This window comes from Cricetulus griseus, chromosome 3, assembly GCF_003668045.3.
Source record: "Cricetulus griseus strain 17A/GY chromosome 3, alternate assembly CriGri-PICRH-1.0, whole genome shotgun sequence".
NCBI classification, from domain to species: domain Eukaryota; kingdom Metazoa; phylum Chordata; class Mammalia; order Rodentia; family Cricetidae; genus Cricetulus; species Cricetulus griseus.
In genome coordinates, this window is record NC_048596.1 from 171,659,120 (window position 1) to 171,679,763 (window position 20,644).

At 43.4% G+C, this 20,644-nt stretch overlaps 1 protein-coding gene across 3 annotated transcripts in view; it reads right to left on the minus strand.

Moving 5' to 3' along the window:
• Csnk2a2 (casein kinase 2 alpha 2) overlaps positions 1-15,748 on the minus strand; it is a 40,907-nt gene extending 25,159 nt beyond the window's left edge. For 2 of the 3 annotated variants that reach the window (XM_027405707.2, XM_035442602.1), the window contains exons 1-3: positions 15,592-15,748; positions 14,826-14,937; positions 2,978-3,079 (exon numbers count right to left, since the gene is read on the minus strand). In XM_027405707.2, the coding sequence (XP_027261508.1) occupies positions 2,978-3,079; positions 14,826-14,937; positions 15,592-15,695 (318 nt within the window). In that variant the 5' untranslated portion in view covers positions 15,696-15,748. The remainder of the gene's footprint in view (positions 1-2,977; positions 3,080-14,825; positions 14,938-15,591) is intronic. The other variant, XM_027405706.1, reaches the window with a different exon arrangement.
• Between the last annotated feature and the right edge of the window lie 4,896 nt (positions 15,749-20,644).

Here is a 20,644-nt window from a genome sequence, read left to right on the forward strand (position 1 = left end):
TAGGCAGTTGTGTTAGGATCTGAGTTCAGACCCTCTGGCTGAGTAGCAAGCACCCTCATCTGCTAAGCACTCTCTCCAGACCTAAAACCCTGTTTTGTTGTTGTTTAATTTTGAAGTATTTATGATGTCTGGATTGCTTCAGAATAACTGGGAAAGTGTGAGGTGGGAGAGGGGCAGAGTTATAGGTGGCATGAACGTGAATACTGCTCAGTCATGACACCCAGGAAGTTCAGGATGCATCCTTCACTTTTGTGTATATGTAAAGTTTTAAAAAGAACGCTATTCCCACAATAACCCAGCAGCAGCCCTGAGAAACACTATTGATTTTACTGAGATTTATACTCAGCAATATCCCAAATTGCCATCTGTATCAGGAGCTGCACACTTCCATCTTGGTTTTAGCAAGATACATATGACACAGTTTTCATAATCTGTTAAGTCTTTTTAGGGTCCTAAAAGATCATCTGGGATCAGAGGTGAACGTCTATAATCCAATTTTTAAAATCACTATAGCAGGAGAGACTGCTCATTGGGTAAGGGCACTTGCTATGAAAGCAAGAGGTCCTTAGTCCAAATCCCCAGCACCCATGCAAAAGCTGGATACTGTAATCTCCAGGAGATGGAGACAAGAAGATCCCAGAAGCTCGATGTCCAGTCAGTCTAACCGAAAAGTTCTGGCCTCTAAACACATGTACCCCCCACTCATCTGTACAAAGTACATAACACATAAGACATATGCTACACATAAAACTTACTTACCGTAGTCTTTAATGAAATTAGTTCAGTACTTCCTATAGAAATCTAGACCTTCAAACATCAGGTATATTTAGGGAAATAAAATCATGCTAATTGGAAGAAATAATATTTCAAAACTGGGAGAAAAGCATAGGTTTTAAGGGTTATAGAAATACAAACTCAACTATGGAGAACTTTAGCTCAAGGACAAAGCACAGGTTCTTAGGAGTGGGCCACAACGTGCATGCGTGCGTGCAAGCAATAGAGTCCTGGGAGCACCAAGAAAAATGGGTCTAACAGTCTAACACTGTCATCAAGAACCTGACCTTTTTACAGACTTGTGTGAACCTAATCATCTCAAATTCAAGGGCTAAAGGTCCCTTTCTATTTCTGCCTACATTATTACACTAAAATAGGCTTATTAGGCAAACACGTATGTATCTGCTATGTGCATGAGTACAGTTATTCAGAGGCCAAGTGTCTGATCCCTCTGGAACTGGCGTTACACGTGGCTGTTGGTACTTGACAAGGGTGCTGGGAATATAACTCAGGTTCTCTGGAAAATAACATGAGCTTTTAACCACTGAGACATGTCTCATGCCCTACTTTAATTTTTTCTCAAGTGTGTACAAATATTAAGTCAGGTATCAGTAAGTTCAGCTAACAGAGAGGGAGGGAAGGGAAGGAGGGAAGAAGTAGGGGGAAGGAAGAAAGGGAGGTAAAGGAAGGTGGGACACATACACCATTTGTCTTCCACGTGCAAGGCCCTTAGGTTTAGTCCCTAATACCATCTTCTTCTGAAGTCTTATCATCCCTCCAGGGGTCTATAGCTCTCACTGGCTTCAAATATTAAGTAAGTAGCTCAGGGTTAGTCACCAATCTGAAGTAGGATGGGATATATTATTTAATGAAATCAGTTATAAACTGGCATATAATCACCCCTTATCAGTCTTGATTAGGGTCCAAAGAAAAATCTTTTCTCATCCTACATCACTGTGCAGCTGGGCAAATTACTTAGCCTTTGTAAATTTTTAGGTTTTTGTTTTGTTTTTCAAGACAGGGTTTCTCTAGGTAACAGCCCTGGCACTCACTCAGTAGAACAGGCTGCCATCGAACTCAAGAGATCCGCCTGCCTCTGCCTCCCGAATGCTAGGATTAAAGGCGTGCAGCCCTCTCATATCTTTTGTTTCCTTACAGTACAATGTCCACAATTGCAGTACTGATCCCCTGTATCATTGTGGGGACTAAATGGGGTGATACAGCTAAATACTCAGCAGTGCCTGGCATACAGCAGACACTCAGGCTAGCTGTTATAGTATGAGGATGTCCTCAGCATATAGAAGCAAGATCTGCTTCTTAAATAAACTTAAATAAAACTGTCATAGAGAACAAAGAAATAATCTCAGATAAAGCAGGTGAACAATAGAAACAGGATAGAAATGGCACCAAATGGGTTTTGCAAGGATGGCTTAGCAAACCAGAAATACTCTGTCATTTTTCCCTAGGGAAAGGAAACAAAAATAAACAGCACCCCTAGAATGGGTCAAAAGTAAGCATGTTATTTTTTTTTAATAAAAAATGATTGTTGTATATATGTTTGTACATGTATGTATGCTAGCACATGTGCCATGGCACACACATGGAAGTCAGGGGCCAACTTTATGGAGTAGGTTATCTAACCTAACATAGTTTCTAGGGATCAAACTCTAGTCACCAGGCCTGTGAGGCAAGCACTTGTACCTACCGAGACATTCTGCTCCAAATCAAGCATTTTAACAAAAGCATTTTAGTTGTAAAAATATGCATATATTTTAGTTGTACATATACAGCATGAGGCTCTTTGTAGTGGATGCAGAACTAAAGACTAGCATATGGAACACCAAGGCTTCTTTTTTAAAGGACTGTGGTCCAGGTCCTGCTTAGTTCTCTATACTAGAATCACAGGGATTTCCAATTATCAGGCTTACTAGAGTGAGGTAAGATAATGCAAACAAAAAACAAACAAACAAAAACAGTCAATAACAGGTGACAAATTGGGGTAGGTTTTTTCTTTGTACATAGACAGCATTTAGTGGTGGTAGCTACCTCATCACTGGGCTATGACAGTTGTATGGTTTTTAAACCCACTTAGCAGTAAATATCAGTGCCCTTAGTCCATTATGCAGCACCAAACAAGGCTCTGGGTGTTAAACAACACCCCACCCCAATCCACTAGCACCCTCCCCAGCCACCAGGCACCTACCACAGGGTCCTTTACAGTGTCAATCAGCTTAATGATATTTGTTCCACCTCGAAGGTTCTCCAGAATCTTAACCTCTCGTTTTATCTTCTTTTTCTTCACTGGCTTAAATACACAAGAGTAATCAGAAGTGAGACTTCTTTTGAAGTTAACATAATAAATACAGCTTTAAACAATGTTAAGGCAACAGCATAGATCATTTGCTGTGCACTATGTTGTGTTAAAGAATATGCTTAGAGGAGAAAAAGTGAGCTTACCATTGTAATCCTTTAGATTAAACAATTTATAGTTTATAGCTTATGTGGCAAGATCTTTAAGTAGTAACATCTAGGGCATTTAGCAAACTTAAATATCCACGTAGTATTTTAAAAATAAATGTATGCTTACTGGAGGACAGCCAAATGTGTTGTAGCTTTGAAAAGCTGTAGATCATGGACAAATGGAAAAACTGAAACAAAATGGACACTTGCTCTTCCAATAAGTTACATATAATTGTGTCTTGGGGCAAGAGCCAGTTCACTGACATCAAGTTACAAACTTGTTTCCAAACTGTTGGCTCCCATTTCCTGTTGCCACCCCCACTTCCTTAATATTTAGAATCAAATCAGCTCAGAGCCAGTAACTCTTCCAACAGATCTCATTCCTAGAGAGAGAAAGCTGTTGGATCAGCAAAGGAGAAAGCTGATCTCATCCAGCAGTGACTACTAACTGCTAAGCCACCAACCTACAAGATGGGAAATTATAGGCCTTCTTAGAAATACTCCCATTATGTGTATCATTTCCTGTCTGAAACAGGATCTAAAGTCAACAAATAAAAGCAGTTTTGAAAAGGTAAGTGAGCCATAATCAATGACTTGCAAGCCACTCAGGACAACGACAGACACATTAACTCTCTGGCCTAAGTCCATTCACCCTCACGAGGCCTCTAAGCAGGAAGGTCAGTCACAGCTAACAGGTGAAGAAGCCTAGCAATCTGACTGCCCCAGCAGCACCCTCTTCACCTCTGTGTTGTACAAGAGAGACTGTACTAAGGAAAAGGACTACTTTATTGTTAAAACACTGCTATTAAAACAGCACAGGTAAAGAGAGAATGGACTTCATGAAATAATAAAACAACATCTAAGAAGCTTTGGGCTGGAAGGGCTGGGAGATGGTTCAGTGAATAAGAGTGATTGCTGTCAAGCCTGAGGACCTGAATTCAATCCCTGGAACCCACTCTCACAATTTGTTCTCTGACCATCACATGCTCTTCCTCAATTCAACACACAGTATATGTCATTTTTGTTTGTTTGTTTTTTGAAACAAGGTTTCTCTGTGTAACAGCTCTGGCTATCCTGGAACTGGCTCTGTAGACCAGGGTGGACTTGAATTCAGAGACCTGCCTGCCTCTGCCTCCCAAGCGCTGAGATTAAAGGGGTGCACCCATATAAATGTAATTTTTTAAAGCTCAGAGATAATAAATAATCTCTTGGTTACTGAAACATACCCCAGAACAAGAGCAGGGAAGGTGGGCAGGCTAGAGAAATGGCTCAGAGGACAAGAGCTATGCAAGCAGGAGGACCCAGGTTCAGACCCCCAGTGCCTATGTAAAAGCCAGGTGTGACTGCAGCTTGTTGGGTGACCAGCCTTGAAGAATAAACACTGAGCTCCACGTTTAACAAGAGTCTGTCTTGGGGAAGTAAGGTGGAAAGCGATAGGCCACACACTACTGTTGCCCTTTCGCCTCCACTGGGATACACAACCCACATCCACAGCAGAAGACAGACTGGAAGGAGAGCACAGCACCACCTGCAACAGTGCCTACCTGAGGAACATGTGTAACTGTGTGTTTACAAGCCAGCACCACACTTCTCCACCCTGCCAGGGTTCCCAGTACAGAGATGTTTAGCATGCCTCTTCCCCATCTCTCCTAGAAACCTTACTTCCTTGGTCTTCAGTGTTTGGGGGAAATCAAGTATCACACCACCCAATTAAAAACAGTCAGGGAAGGAAACATACTTGGCAAGTAGTCCCAGGTCTAAAAAAATACCAATGTCATGAAAGGTATGGAACAACCACTTCAGATTTAAAACAGAAGACAACTGGATGTTAACACACAACTTGAGATTTTCCTTACAGTGAAGAGTGCTATAAAGGAAACTAGCAAACATGAACTAAAAACCATAGACTAGGTAACAGCATTGGATTAATGCTGATTCTCATTTTTGAACATGATACTACAGAACTGTGTGAGAAACCAGTTCTAAAGAAAATACTGAAGTACTTAGGGATGACTGTGATTTACTCTCAAACACATCAGAAAAAAAATGTTAAGTATACTATATTTATGTACACACATCCCAAAACATGTTTATCTACATACATGTGGTTTATATGTGTAGATATGTTGCATATTTATGGGAGGAAAACAAAGAGAAAGATAAAGCCAATGTCAGCATTTGAGGAATCTGGTGAAAGAAAGATGTTTGGGAGTTTTTTGTTGTTTTAACACATATATTTTGAGACAGGGTCTCTATGTAGTCCTGAAACTCACTATGTACACCAAGCTGGCTTCCAAACAACAGAGCCCGGCCTGACTCTGCTCCTCAATGTTAGAATTAAGGCTATACGGTTGACTCTTACAGCTCTCTTGTAATTCTCAAATTAAAACTGGCTATCTTCTATACATTTAAACTCAGGTAACACCACTTCTGTTAAAAAAAAAAAAAAAAAAAAAAAGCCTGCAGCCAGAGCCTTGCACAATCAAGACAGCTCTTCTGCTTCTGACAGCACCCACTCTCAGAGGGACAGCCAATACACAAGCTGCTTTTATGCCATTTTCTCCAGCCTTGTTGCTCCTCAGATCCCCACAGGAATACAGCTCCTAGAACCCAGAAAGACTGAGCTGTTTTTCATCTTATCTAACGGGAACTTACAGTGCAGCTGAAGCATGTTCTGATGCCCCCAAACTCCCTAGAGCAGAGACTGGGAATAGCTGAGCAACTCTGAAATGGTCCAGTGGAGGGAGCCCACAGCAGCTGGAGTCCTCAGATGCTGCCAGATACCAAGAAGACTCAAAAAAGAAAGTGACCCATCAACCTGGGATACACCCTCCAAAGTACTAAGCACCAGGCAGCAAGCAACTCCATCAGCCTCCTTGTACTGCTCTGAACCTGAGGAAGACTCCAGAAGACTATTAAAAAACTTGGAGAGTAAAGGAGATCTTTTTAATTATACAAATGGAACCAGTGAAGAAAAGAACATTTTTTTTTCAGGGAGGATCAATGACATCTTTAAGAGCTTTACAGGTTTTATAGGAATAGATGCTTTAACTCTGGCCACCAGTTAGTTACACGGCAGAAATCATCTTGAGCATGCTACCAAAGCTCAAGCTCACTTATCTAATTCAGATAGTATCTGTTTCAAAGATTCAAATGGTACTGGTTTAGCTGTTTTCCAAATTGAATTTTTTTTACTCAAAGTAGATAAAGCAGCAAAAAAGTTAACTTGCCATTCTGTTGTAGCCTCTAGAGCACTGGGATCATAAATATATACATACTAACACATACATATATTGAAAAAATATTTAAAGGAAAAAAAAAACATTAAAAAGTGTTAACTACAGCCAGGCATTGGTGGCGTACGCCTTTAATCCCAGCACTCAGGAGGCAGAGGCAGGCGGATGGATCTCTGTGAGTTCGAGGCCAGCCTGGTCTCCAAAGCGAGTGCCAGGATAGGCTCCAAAGCTACACAGAGAAACCCTTTTTCGAAAACCCAAAAAGTGTTAACTACAAAAGCTTGTTTAACATTTAAAATGTTTTTTTTTAAAGATTTTATTTATTTATTTATTTATTTATTTATTATGTATACAACATTCTGCTTCCGTGTATATCTGCACACCAGAAGAGGGCACCAGATCTCATAATGGATGGGTGTGAGCCACCATGTGGTTGCTGGGAATTGAACTCAGGACCCCTGGAAGAGCAGTTGGTGCTCTTAACCTCTGAGCCATCTCTCCAGTCCCCTTAAAATGTTTTAGAAGTACACTCAGAAGACGCAGAGAGGACAAAATGTCTGAAGAAGACGCAGAGAGGACAAAGTGTCTGAAAGCTTCCCACACGTGAAGGGCAGTGCTGGCGATCTGGAAGACCCTTGTTCAAAGTGGCCCTAGGGTAAAGAATGTCTTGTCTACTTACCCAGATCTAAAAAATTTGTAACAAAATACAAGTTTGTGACACAATGCAGAAAGGAGTAGTTGACAAAAACCCATCACCTTCCTACTTATCCAGAGCTTCACTCCTTTAGAACCAGTGCTAAAGAACAGTATTAATTGTAATATAGCATTTATTAATTGCAATTCAGCTTGTTAACTTTTGCTTACCAAAGATGTGGGAATCAGGACCTCAATCCATTCTAGCAAGTATTAAAGACAAAGACCCTTTTAAATTTCTTTCCAAGTTCAATGAGATTGATAAATTCAAGACAGACAATACAGCCACAACTTTTATCCCATTATCAAACCAATGGCCAATAAATAAGGTTATTAATCCATCACTTGCAATGGAGAATTATAATCAACAATGGGTGCCAGGAATGAAGAATGATGGAGGAGGGGAAAAAATTTAGGTAGGCTGACATTTATTTTCAGACATCTTTGAAAACTACCGCACCTGACCTAAATAAAAATATTAGCTGAACAATGTTATTCACAACAACTTTTCCTCTAATCTTTCAAGTCTCATCATTCTAATTACACTACCAATTCCTCAAAGGGAATTATTCTCAGAACTAAAGAAGAAAAAAATAAGATAAGCCGGGCAGTGGTGGCGCACACCTTTGATCCCAGCACTCAGCAGACAGTTGAGTTGGAGACCAGCCTGGTCTACAAGAGCAAGTTCCAGGACAGCCTCCAAAGCCACAGAGAAACACTGTCTTGAAAAACCAAAAAAAGAAAAAAGAAAAAGATAAAAAGGCAAAGTATAAAATCCAAATGGCAAGATAAAAGATATCATTAAGAAAAGAAATAAAAAAGAAAGAGAAGGAAAGAAGGAAGGAAGAAAGGAAGGTAGGAAGGAAGGAAGGAAGGAAGGAAGGAAGGAAGGAAGGAAGCTAGTATGATGGTATACACCTGTAATCCTGACACATGGGAAATTACAAGTTCAAGGCCAGCCTGGGCTAGCTGGTGAGACCTTGTCTCAAAAAAAGAAAGCAACAAAACAGAAAACAACATGCTGATGGAGACATAGACAAGGAACAGTCACATACTGCTGTTGGCATTACAGAATGGATCAGCTACCGTGCAAAGTTCCTCAAAAGAAAAACACCAGTCAGGCATGGTGGTAACGAGCACATAATTCTAGCACTCAGGAGGCTGAGGCAGAAGAATCAGTTCGAGGCCAGCCTGGGCAACTTATAGAGATGCAATCTATATATAAACAGGGAGATAAACTACCATACAAACCACCAACTGAGCTTCTGAATATTCACCAAAAAAGCAGCAAGGCATAGGCTCAAAGAGGCATTTGCACACCCGTGTTCAAAGCAGCTCTGGTCACAACAGTGAACACAAGGAAGGAAGCAGTTTAGTGTCGGCCATGGAGGAAAGGATAAAGTCTACTATCCTCTAAAAAGGAAATTTTTTTTTCCTACTTTTAGTTTTCTTTGAAACAGGCTCTTACACTGAAGCCTAGGTTTGCCTTGAATTTAAGGTAATCCCCCTAACTCAGCTTTCCCAAGTGCTGGGATTACAGGCATGAACCATCATGCCTAGCAAAAAGGAAACTGTATTATATGTATAAATACATTTGGAGGCAGCATGTTAAGTCAAATAAGTCAGTCATAAGACAGAGCTTTATGATTTCACTTATGAGATACCCGAGAAGTCCAAACAATGAATAGTGGTTGCTAGGAGCTGGGAAGACAGAGAATTGGGGAGCCATCACTTAATGGGTAGTTTTAGTTTTACAAGATGAAAAGAGCTACACAGATGGATGCCTGTAATGGCCCTAACAGCATTATGAATGCATTTAATGCCATGAAGTACATGCTTAAAAAACAGTTATGATGGTAAGTTCTATGCTATATGCATTATACAGAATAAAAGGGAGGGGGCAAAGCATAGAGCAAAACCTTTTAATCTCACCAAGTTAATATTACAACCATTTGATTATTGACTCTGTTGACTGCTTCTAAAATTGTTCAATTAGTCCAACTGTAACACTGTTATTATTGTTTCATATTGCTCTCTCGAACCAAACTTATTAAGTACATCTAATCTCCTGAGATCAATCGCTTCCTGCAGTTTACCCAAACCATCCAATGTCATAGAGCTAAATACTGGACCTGACGTTTATATTCAGGCAGTCTACTTCCTGGGCACACTATGGAACAAAAAAACACTATGGATTATGGCAATACTATCACCTACATATGCTTCTATCTTTATTTCATGTAATTCTACTTTAAAAGATAAGAAGAAGAAAAAAAAAAACCAGAGGTTGTAAATGAGCAATCCAGAAAACTCAAGTCTTCTGGAGCCTTGAGCTAGGATAGGCACTTTCTATCACTGTATATTTTTCACATATACTTCACTCCTAGATGATCTCCGCTACATCAAAGGTCAAACCTGGGAAGTAACTGTTATAAGATTTAAAGGAACTGTACAGGTGAAAAAGGTCTAAAGCAGTGGTTCTCAATCTGTAGGTTGTGACCCTTTTGGGGTTGCATATTTATATTACGATTCATAACAGCAGCAAAATTAGTTATGAAGTAGCAACAAAATAACTTTATGGTTTGGGGCCACTAAAATGTGGGGAACTATTTTAAACAGTCACAGTATTAGGAAGGTTGAGAACCACTTGGTAAGGGGGCAGCGAGATGTCACAGGAGGTAAAAGCACTTGCTGTTCAATCCTGGGGACCACACTATGGAAGGATAGAAACAACACCTGCAAGTCATCCTCTGCCTCCACACACGATCCATGTGTGCCTCCCCACACATAAATGTGGTTTAAAAAACACAACAAAAATAATGCCAAAGCTTCAAAGCAAGAAAGCAAAGCAAGCAGCAAGGCTGTATGTGTGAACATGCTCTGTGGGCACTAACTCAGAACCTACTCAAACTCGGGGTCTGAATCTAGTCCAACTTCTGAGCCACTCCCTTCAGGAGAGGAACTCCAAACTGTCAGAATCAGAAGTAATTCCCTGCTGGTCAGGTGTTGGAGCACAATTAAACCTAGCACTCTTGAGGCAGAGGCAGACAAATCTCTGAGTTCCCGGACAGTCAAGGATACAGGGAAAAAAAATTCCCTTTTACTTCCAGTGAGTGCCTGCCCTTCCTCTCTTCCACGACACTTCACTATTACCGAGAAGTCAACTATCCAACACGTCTCAATTTCCTGTGACACACAGATTCCTATTTAGAGTGTCAGCACTATCTCTAACCCAAAGAAAACCACATTCTTTCTCTGGGTGCTCCTTCTAATAGATTCTAGTACATTCTGTGATTTAGCAATTTTTAATGTTACATATACTCCAAAAACTATTTTAATAACTACTCTTTAGACCAGGAGACATTTGATAAAACTAGCATTTACAAGGGAGGGAGGGAGGGAGGAAGGGGGAGAGAGAGAAAGAGCAAGAGCGCACCACTAACATGCTGCTTTAGGAAGATTTGTATAAAGGCTAACTAAAGTGAGACCTACCTCAGACAAAAAAGGGAAGTATTTCATCACATGAAGACAACACTATTTAGATATAACAAAGATCATCAGCTGACCACTAAATCACTAATAAAGAGCTCTAACCAATGCCAAACTTCCTTTTAAAGCTACCTTTTTAAAAATTCATTTTTATTTTATGTACATTGGTATTTTGCCTGCAGGTATGTCTGTATAAGAGCATACTGTATCAGATCCCTTGGAACGGGAGTTAAAGACAGCTGTGAACTGCCATGTGTGGATGCTGGGAATTGAACCTGGGTCCTCTGGAAGAGCAGCCAGTGCTTTTAACTGCTGAGCATCTCTCCAGCCCCTTTAAAGCTACCTTTTAAGAACCCAAAATAGCCAGGCGTTGGTGGCTCATGCCTTTAATCCCAGCACTCCGGAGGCAGAGGCAGGCGGATCTCCGTGAGTTTGAGGCCAGCCTGGTCTACAGAGTGAGTGCCAGGATAGGCTCCAAAGCTACACAGAGAAACCCTGTCTCGAAAAACCAAAAATAAAAAATATTAAAAGAACCCAAAATATTGCCAGGCAGTGAAGGCACATGCCTATGATCCCAGCTCTCAGGAGGCAAAGCCAGGTGGACTGAAGTTCAAGGCCAGCCTGGTCTACAGATCGAGTTCCAGGAGAGAGAACCTCATATTTTTAGTATTTTATTTTGTTTTGTTCTGATGTGGGGGAGGGGTGTTGAAGACTGGATCCATAACCTCTAGCATGCTAGGCTAGTGCTTTACACCCTGGTCCCAAAAATACATTTTCAAAACAATCCTACAAATATGTTAAACACATTTAAGACAAACTTTAATATCATTATTGCCTTAGTCAAAATTAATTTTGAGGGAGGGCAATGGGTAACCAATTTATAATGCAATGGGTAGCTATTTATAATACAAAATAATGCTGTTATCAGGAAATCTTATGAGGATTTCTAAGCCACTACAACACTAGTTCAAAATGCTTTGGATCTTTGAAAACAAAACAAAACAGTATTGCTCTTGACATCTACTCAGGAAACAGTAGTTTAATTGCAAGCTCTCAAGGACCCCAGAAAGTGCTGGGATCTATACGCACACGCAGTGCTCACTAATGCTTTTATTTCATTTCTATGTACACCTTTCTAAGTGCTATGAAAGAGCTGAAGAATTCACTGCTTATGATCAAGATGAAACACTGAAGTAGCTTTCTGCCTTGCTGCATAAACCTTTTTATAAAACCATTTCCCCCTTTCTCCTTGGTACAATTTCTGACACCACTCCCCCTCACCCCCCCCCACAAAAAAAAAGTATAAAAATATGACTTCGAGGGGTGGTGGTGGTGCAATCCTTTAATTCTAGCACTTGGGATGCAGAGGCAGATGGATCTCAGGGAGTTTGAGGTTCAGCCTGGTCTACAGAGCTAGCTAGTTTCAGGCGGGGGAGGGGGGGATGACACGGGACACATGATTTCCTCCTCTGTAGCTTTGGAGTCTGTCCTGGCACACCTCTATAGACTAGGCTAGCCTTCAACTCACAAGAGATCCGCCTGCCTGTCTCCAGAATGCTGGGATTAAAGGCATGTGCCACCACCTCCCGGCAACCTCCGACTTGCATACATGTTCACTTTCCCCACAGACACATTATTTAAAAACTCTCCAATAAGAGTATTACCTTACAAAAATCACAAAACTTTACTAGCAGCTTTTTAAATTTGTAAAGCTCCTGAATAGCCTCAATATACCTTGATCAATAAAATATTTAGAGCTCTTACATACAATTAAATAAAGGCCCCCCCCATGATCACTCTGCATCCAACTATTGTGACTAAATAACAGAGTGGTATGAAATGTCACTGAGTGCATGCACCTTGTGTCTCAGTCGCCATGTATAACATTAAGTTCCTTCCTGCAGATAAAATACAACAAGCTTATGTGAAAAGGAAGCCTTTCCTAGACTGCCCCAAACTGAGCAGCTGGCACTATGACCAAATATCACAATAGTAGGTATTAGTCATAACTTCAACTTATTTGAGTAAATAAGCATAACTTTGGAATAAAGTCCCTACTCTTTTTGAAAAATTATACTCTGAATCCATTATAACAACAAAACTACAATATTAGTGGTTTCTTACTCTAACCTTCAAATAGGAATAAAACCCACAGAGAAATGCCATAGGGTTTTGACAAAGGAGTGTAAGGTGGTTCAGGCTGCCCTCTGAGAAAAAACAAACACCTCATGAACTAGGGCATTAAAATCTCATGCTCAAACCCTGGAACATACTCTGTTCAATGCTAAGATCCCATAATCCAATGCTGAAAGGAAGAGCCAGAGGCATGAAGAAATAGGAAAGAATTCTGGTGAAGAGCCTTGTGATATCAGATACATTTCTTTGTGTCTAGGTCTACAATTTATAAAAATAATCTGACACAGCTTCCATACTGGACTCAGTAAATATATGTGAAGCCTCTTTAGAGCAAAAACTATCAAGCAACTAACCTCTGAAATTCTTCACAAGAACAACTGAAGAGCAAATAGTACTATGCTTCCCCAAACAAATATACTGGGATTCATACACATTCCCCAATGCTGTTTCCTTTAAAGCACACCACAGAAAACTGCACTTCTTCTAAAAACACAGGCATTTAGACATTTCTCTGGAATTGTCTTAGATTTGGCAACTCAATCCTCCAAATGTGCACCAAGGAATTCAGATATTCCTAACCACAATTTGTTTTGTTTAGTCCTTAAAATTAAAATGTCTGAAGTAAATTTAAAACACTTATGTTTGCCGGGCAATGGTGGCACACGGCTTTGATCCTAGCACTCGGGAGGCAGAGGCAGAGGCAGAGGCAGAGGCAGAGGCAGGTGGATCTCTGAGTTCGAGACCAGCCTGGTCTACAAGAACTAGTTCCAGGACAGCCTCCAAAGCCAGAGAAACCCTGTTTCGAAAAACAAAAAAACAAAATAACAAGCAAACAAACAAACAAAACCCCACTTATGTTTATGTACATAATGAAATTATATGGTTTCCAGCAAGTTTCTTGAAGGAAACATTTCTCTGCTTAACCTCCCCCCCCCCATCACCAATAAACTACAGACCTTCCATGTACAACTCATTTAGTGGGGCCAAGCTGCTGATCTTAACAGCACCTCTTATTTCTTACCCAGGGTCTTAACAGCAGAGACAAAACCACCTGTTTCTGCAGCAATTCTGCTCTTTTATCATTAGGCTAGGATGATAAAGAGCAAAAGCAGCAGTCGCTTTCCTGAAAGATGATTTAGAGAATGCTAAAATCGACACAACAACTAAATGGGAGCACAAGCTTTTCATTTCTGTCCCACATTTTTTGTTGTACAGAACCTCCACTGGGCCACTGTGAAAATCGGGTTCATGTGAAGTACTACTGCTCTCCAGTGTTCTCAGTTTTTCACTAGGAACACACATAGGTGATCTAAGATGAAGAACCGTCCAGATCCCCAGGTGGCATTCATGTACATTAAATGATCTGACAACACAAAGAACGGCTTAGGTCCTATGGACCACCTTCCTGAGTATCCATTGGGGGAGTTGCTTGGCATTCTAGGCTTTAAACTGATCTCTGAAAAGACTCATTTTTTGACAACTTACTTTCTGGAGTAATTCAGAGCACAGAATAACAAGTTCAACGATGCTGGGTGGCGGTGGCGCAAGCCTTTAATCCCAGCACTCAGGAGGCAGAGGCAGATGGATCTTTGAGTTCAAGGCCAGCCTGGTCTACAGATGGAGTTCCAGGACAGCCAGGGCTGTTACACAAAGAAACCCTGTCTCAAAAAACAAACAAACAAAAAACCCAACCCAAACAAACAAAACAAGTTCAATGATGAAGGTACCCTACACTACCAGATTCGCCTACACAAAATCTTTTCTTGTGAATACCTATTTATTCTGTATCATATACATCCCCTCTCACAAGTTGTCTGAGAAGTCCACATTTTACACTTTAAATGTTCCTGACCTATCAAACTCAAGAGTTCAGACTAGTCTGCACATTTCCTCAAAAGTTTAGAGGAAAATGGTAGGAGTGCTGCAGGGCCAGCCACCCTCCAGGAGATATACAAGAGCTTCAATTGCTCATCCTAGAATAGCTGTTCCTTTTGCCCTGTGGGAGAAAATGTTACATACCACTCATAGGACACTCACCTTCAGAATTTTTACAACCACCCTCTCATTGTTGGTGATGTTAATGGCCTCAAATACTTCACTATACTTGCCCCGACCAAGTTTTCGAACCAGTTGGTAATCATCTTGATTACTGTGAAAGGCAAGAGACACACATAAATGCCAGGATTTGAGATTAAGCAAGCCTATGTCCAGCCACTTCCATTAATCAAGCATTTGGAGGTGCCGAAACTTACACATCAACTCGTTCCCTAAAGGAAAGCCATACAGAAGCTTGGCTCCCTTCACTCTGCAGAGCTCCTAACCTAATTGACTCCTCCTAACCTGTGGAGAAAGGGCAGCCACCGGGCCTTGTGGCCTACGTTAAAGGCACCGAGCAAAGCATCCACCTTGGTGGTACTGGTGTGGCCCCCTGCCTGCGGCTCCACAGCACTCGCCTCCCATTTCACACCCGCCGGGGAGCCACTGAATCTGCACATCTTCAAAAATGTTCCTCCCACCCAGCCTCATTTCAGAAAAGTAAAAAGGTAGAGATTTTAACAGCTCAAGAGGACAGCCATGGACTTCCCATCCCATAGGAACCCTAAGGCCAGAGGAGGAAGGGCTGCCCCCACCCCGACCCCACGTTTCTCCCCACCGGCTGCTGAGCCAGGGGCCGGGGCCGGAGCCGGGCGGACAGGGGAGGCCGGGGACACGTGCGGTCGGGGCCGGGCCTCCCTGCCAGCCCCGAGGCCGAGCGGCCGGCCGGGTGCGGTTCGCGCGAGGGGGCGGCTGGCGGCGGCTTTACCCCCAGCTCGGGACGTGGGCTTCGTAGTCCCAGTACTCGCGGCTCCTCAGGCTGTTCACCTCGGCGTAGACCCGGGCCCGACTGCCCGCGGCCGGGCCGGGCATGGCGGGCGGGACCGGGGGGCGCCGCGGGGCGCCGAGGGCGGCGGCGCGGCACGGGGCGCCGGGTGGCAGGCGCAGTAGGTGGCGGGCCGCGGGCCGCCCCGAACAGGAGGAGGAGCGCGGCGGCGGCGGCGGCGGGTGTCCGCGCCAGGCCGGGCCCGCGGGGGCGGCGGACGGACGCTCGGCTTGGGGGCGCGGCCGAGCCGGCCCGGGCCTGCGGCGGCCGGCCGGACGACGGGGCTCGTGCTCCGCGGCGCCTCCGCTCGGCTCGCGGCCCCTAGAGGCGGCGGCGGTGGCAGCGGCAGCGGCAGCCACCGGCCGGGAGAGGGGCAGCGGCGGCGACGGCGCCGAAGAGGGAGGAGGAGGAGGCGGAGGAAACCCGGAAAAGGGCCGCGCTCGCCAGGAGCGGCCGCGCCCAGCCCCGGCCCGCCCCGGCCCACAGCGCCCCCTGCAGCGCTGGGGGACCGTGGCCGTCTCCCGCCCCCGCAGCGACCGCGCCACCCGCCAAGCAGTTTGGTCATCTGCAGGTCCACCTGTAGGTCACCGCCCAGGAGCCTTCGTCCCCGACTGGCGCCCTTTTCAGCACAGTTGAATAGTCCAGCCACCTCATGTCCACCCACCACGACCTCCCATACTGTCCCTGATCTGACCTTCCTGTCACCTAACTGCTGCCACTCTCAGTGACTTGCCTATAAACCCAAGAACCCTCACCTCAAATTGTTTCCCTTCCTCACTCCACTTCGCCCTTTGGACCCCACCTACCATTCACAGACCCCCTCAGTCCCAATACTTACTATTCCCTCTATGCAGAATCTGCCTGGTCCTCGACCTACCGTTTCCTCCTAATTCCCCTCCAGATTCCCCCCGAGAGCCCACTGAGTCATCTCTTGGGTCACTTGGTTAAACTAGAGTCAGCCAGGTGGTTTCCCTGTAAAGTTACTGTTTTCTCCCTTTCATTGAACTTGTAATTTGTGGGAAATACTTTGAGATGGTAAATATCCATTTTTTGTTGGGGAGGGGGAAGGGAGAACTAGCCTGGAAGGAGAGGCTAATGCTTGGGCATGGCTAAGGACTAGGTAGGCATACAAGCCTCGAATACTCTGCTCTTTGATCTTCTCGGGTCCCTGGCTGTCTTGCTTTCCTGTCCATATTCTTTATCAACAAGAATATCCTCACCCAGTTCAGGTGAGTCTAAACTTTTTTCACCATTGTCTAGATGAGACTGTTTCCTCTTCATATAGCTAACTACCCAAGTTCAAGTCCCAGTTCTGTAGCTCCCAACTGATGTGGATTTAAGGCAATGACCCAACATCTCTGAGCTTCAGATTTTGTAGCATACACCCAACACTTACTTCACAGAGTTTTGTAGATCATTAAACTATGTAAAACAATCGGGACCGTTCAATAATAAGGCACTACATGCCACACTGTTTATTTGGGTTTTTGGTTGGTTGTTTTTAGGGACAGGGTTTCTCTGTGTAGCCCTGGTTGTCTTGGAACTCACTCTGTAGAACTCAGAAGATCTCTGCCTGCCTCTGTCTCCTGAGTGCTGGGATTAAAGGTGTGTGCCACCACCGTCCGGCCTCATGCTGTTACTAGACTCTATCACCTTTCCTTCCCTGCGACCAGCACATGTCCATCTTTCAGTTCTTTCTTCCCTTCAAGCCTGGCCTAGGGCGCTGGAGGGTATGGGGGGGGGGAGAACCTCACCTTCTCACAACTGACTTGGTTTTTCTTTTTAAGTCTTACCTAAAAGATTACTTTCTCTGAAGTTGATACTTCTCTCCGTGTCCTTCATAAAACTTCAGCTTGACATGAGTTCTCTCCTGCTTCACCATCTGTCCCCTTCCTGTGAAAACAACGCAAAAACATGACTAAGGTTGGGTGCTTACCACCTGGTCACTTAGTGTCTGCCATATCTGGAGGCCCGCTGGTTACAAGGGGTACCCTGAAGGCCACAACATTACCCATGGACCAACTGACCCTCTGTGTACACTGAGAAAGGACACGTCACTCATAACAGTATTCCTGTCAAAAAGGTTCAACCTGTGTCCAACTAGACACAGCCAAACCGAAGGGGTATTTGGCAAAGCATCTAGTATGAACTGCCTAAAATGTCACAGCAAAAAGAAAATCATGGGATGCTACTCTAAATTAAAGGAGACTGAGGGCCATCCATGAGGTACTGGAATCCTACTTGAGGGGTAGACTATGTGTTCAAAGCTAGCCTGAACTACATAGTAAGATCCTGTTTTTTTTTTTTTTGTTGTTGTTGTTTTTTGTTTTTTTTTTTTTTGCAGGGGATACAGCCAGGTATGGTAGTTCATATTTGTAAACCCAGTACTTGGGAGATTAAGGAAGGAATATCAGGATGCTTTGAGGCAGTCTACCTCTGAAACCTGTTCAAAAACAAAAATAAACTACACATTTTATTGCTCAGAAGTCTGGGAAGATAGACACAGCATTTTCACAGTCCTTATCACTCAGAATCAGCAGAGAAAGAGTATCTACAATAAATAGATGGATTGAACCAGGTTCCGGAGTGTATGCCTGTTATCCTAGCACTTGGGAGGCTAAGGCAGGAGGGTAGCCTTAGCTACCTGTGTTCCAGGCCAGTGCGGGTTACCTAGACCCTATTTCAAAAACAAGAAACAACAAAAACGCAGGAACATGTGTGCATGTGTGATGGACAAGGGGCTAAGAATACAGCTAGCTAATAGAAGGCCTCTCACTGGGATAATTTTAATATGGGGTGTATATTGCATAATACTAAACTCGATGTTAAATTGGGGAGTATGAGCTTTATATTGGAGTTAAATAAGAAAAGGCCTTTGAGTTTTTTAAGAATTTCAAGTTTGAGGGATTAACCATTTCAATTCTACAATGTATTCTCAAATGGTTCTGTAGAAAACCAAACAACAAAACCCATGGGCTCCCAAGAACATGATCATCCATGGAAAGAAGGAATCACTGGTTGACAATGAATGAAATAAGCAAAATACCTGAAAGCATGGGTGATGATTCCAACCTTGTAATTCTAGCACTCTGGAGGTGGGAAGCAGGAGAACCAAGAGTCTGAGGCCCACCTCAGTTTCATAGCAAGACCTTGGCCCAAAACAAAAAAACTCTCAAAAAGCCCACAAATTTGGAACTTTGCACAAATTCAAGCACTTTCAGGAACAAAACCAGAAAGAAAATAAAATATTTAGAGAATCCATGGTCTTTGACTGTCGATTTCAGACTTGTTGGCCCACCTAGTCTCTGATTTAGCACATGCTCAGTCTCTTAAAGCTGCTCTAAGATTTCTTTGTTCATTTTTTTCGCAGAATTCCCTAAGAACTTGTTTAGACTAATGAGTAATAATCCTAACCCCTAGATGGTCCTTTGTTAGTTCTAAAATGCCCTCAGTACTGTGCAGAAATTGTAGCTGCTTCAAGCGTGTGTGCTTTTCTTTCCTCAGCTTGCATCAGAGTCTCAAAGGAGGCTATGGCCTGCAGAGGATTCTAAACCATTGATCTGAGGACTGTGTCCAAACCCAGCCAGGGCCCCATTCTTTGCCTCCTCCACCCTTGCCCACCTCTGGCCCCACCCACACTCCCTGTTCCTGCCTCTCATCCTTCACCACCTAGGCCACACCCATGTCTCAGAACCTGATCCCACACCTGTGGCTGCCGGAGGATTCTCCCACACATAGCTCTGGTGAAACACACTCTAGATTTGGCTGATATTCATTGGCTCAGCCCTGAAGCCTGCAGTCAGTCCTCCCACAGCCAAATGGAAGGTGTTTTTATGGCTTGTTGCAAGGTAGGGATGGGTGCCCCACAGAATTGGCAAAGACCCACTGTTTTTTTTTTTTTCCCTTTATAAGGCTAGTTTGGCAAGAGTTGACATGAGGTGGTACCCTGGCAGCCTAAGCTGAAGGAATCAGGCTTGGGTTTGTGAAGAACCAAGCAGGTACTTCTGCACAAGTAGGTGGAAGGGCAGGGAGAGCCCAGTATTGACTTGTTTACTGTGTGCCATTTTACGAGTGTGATCAGAGTCACATAAAAGCCACTACAAGAAGATAACTTGAATCAAATCATCCAGTGTGTTCTCACCAACTTCTCCTTTAGACCCCAATTTTAGTGTTTAGATCCAAACACTAAAATACTCCTGTAAGGATTCAGGCATTATGTTCTGTCCCTGTGACCTGGCAGAATGCATTCAGGCAGTACCCTGGTCAGCCCAGGGTTCCATGAGTACTAGTCTGCATGAAGGTGCAAAGGACCCCTTTAAAAGACAGACCCTGTTCTCTTTCCTGCTGTTCCCCTGGAGCAGCCAGGTGTGGTGGTGGCACATGCCTTTAATCCCTACACTCAGGAATCAGAGGCAGGTGGATCTTTATAAATTCCAGGCTACCCAAGGCTACTTAAGTAGTAAGACCCTATATTAAAAACAAAACAAAAGCTGGATGGTGGTGGCGCATGCCTTTAATCCCAGTGTTTGGAAGGCCCGGCAGATCTCTAGATTCAAGGCCAGCCTGGTTTACAAAGCAAGTTCCAAGACAGCTCATACTGTTACACAGAGAAACCTGTCTCAAAACAAAACAAACAAACAAACAAACAAACAAACAAAACAAAGGGAAAAAATTATGGTTTAGAGATGCAGAGAATACCATACCTTTTCTTTCATGTGCAGGAACTAAAATATGCTTATGTGTTTAAGTATGTGTGTTTGTAGATCACAGAACCCGAAAGGGGACAGTGAGAGGGGAAGAAGAGATTTTTCTTTTTCATTTTTGTGTATCGGGGTGGGTGGGACATGCCCCACAGTATTTGTGTTGGAGGCCAGAAGACAACTTTTCAGGAGACTCCGGGTCACCAGGCTTGGTACGTGCTCTTCCCCACTGACTTGCACAGCCTGAGAGAGGAACTTAGGGGCAGTGGGCAGTAGAGTAATGGAATATGTGTACT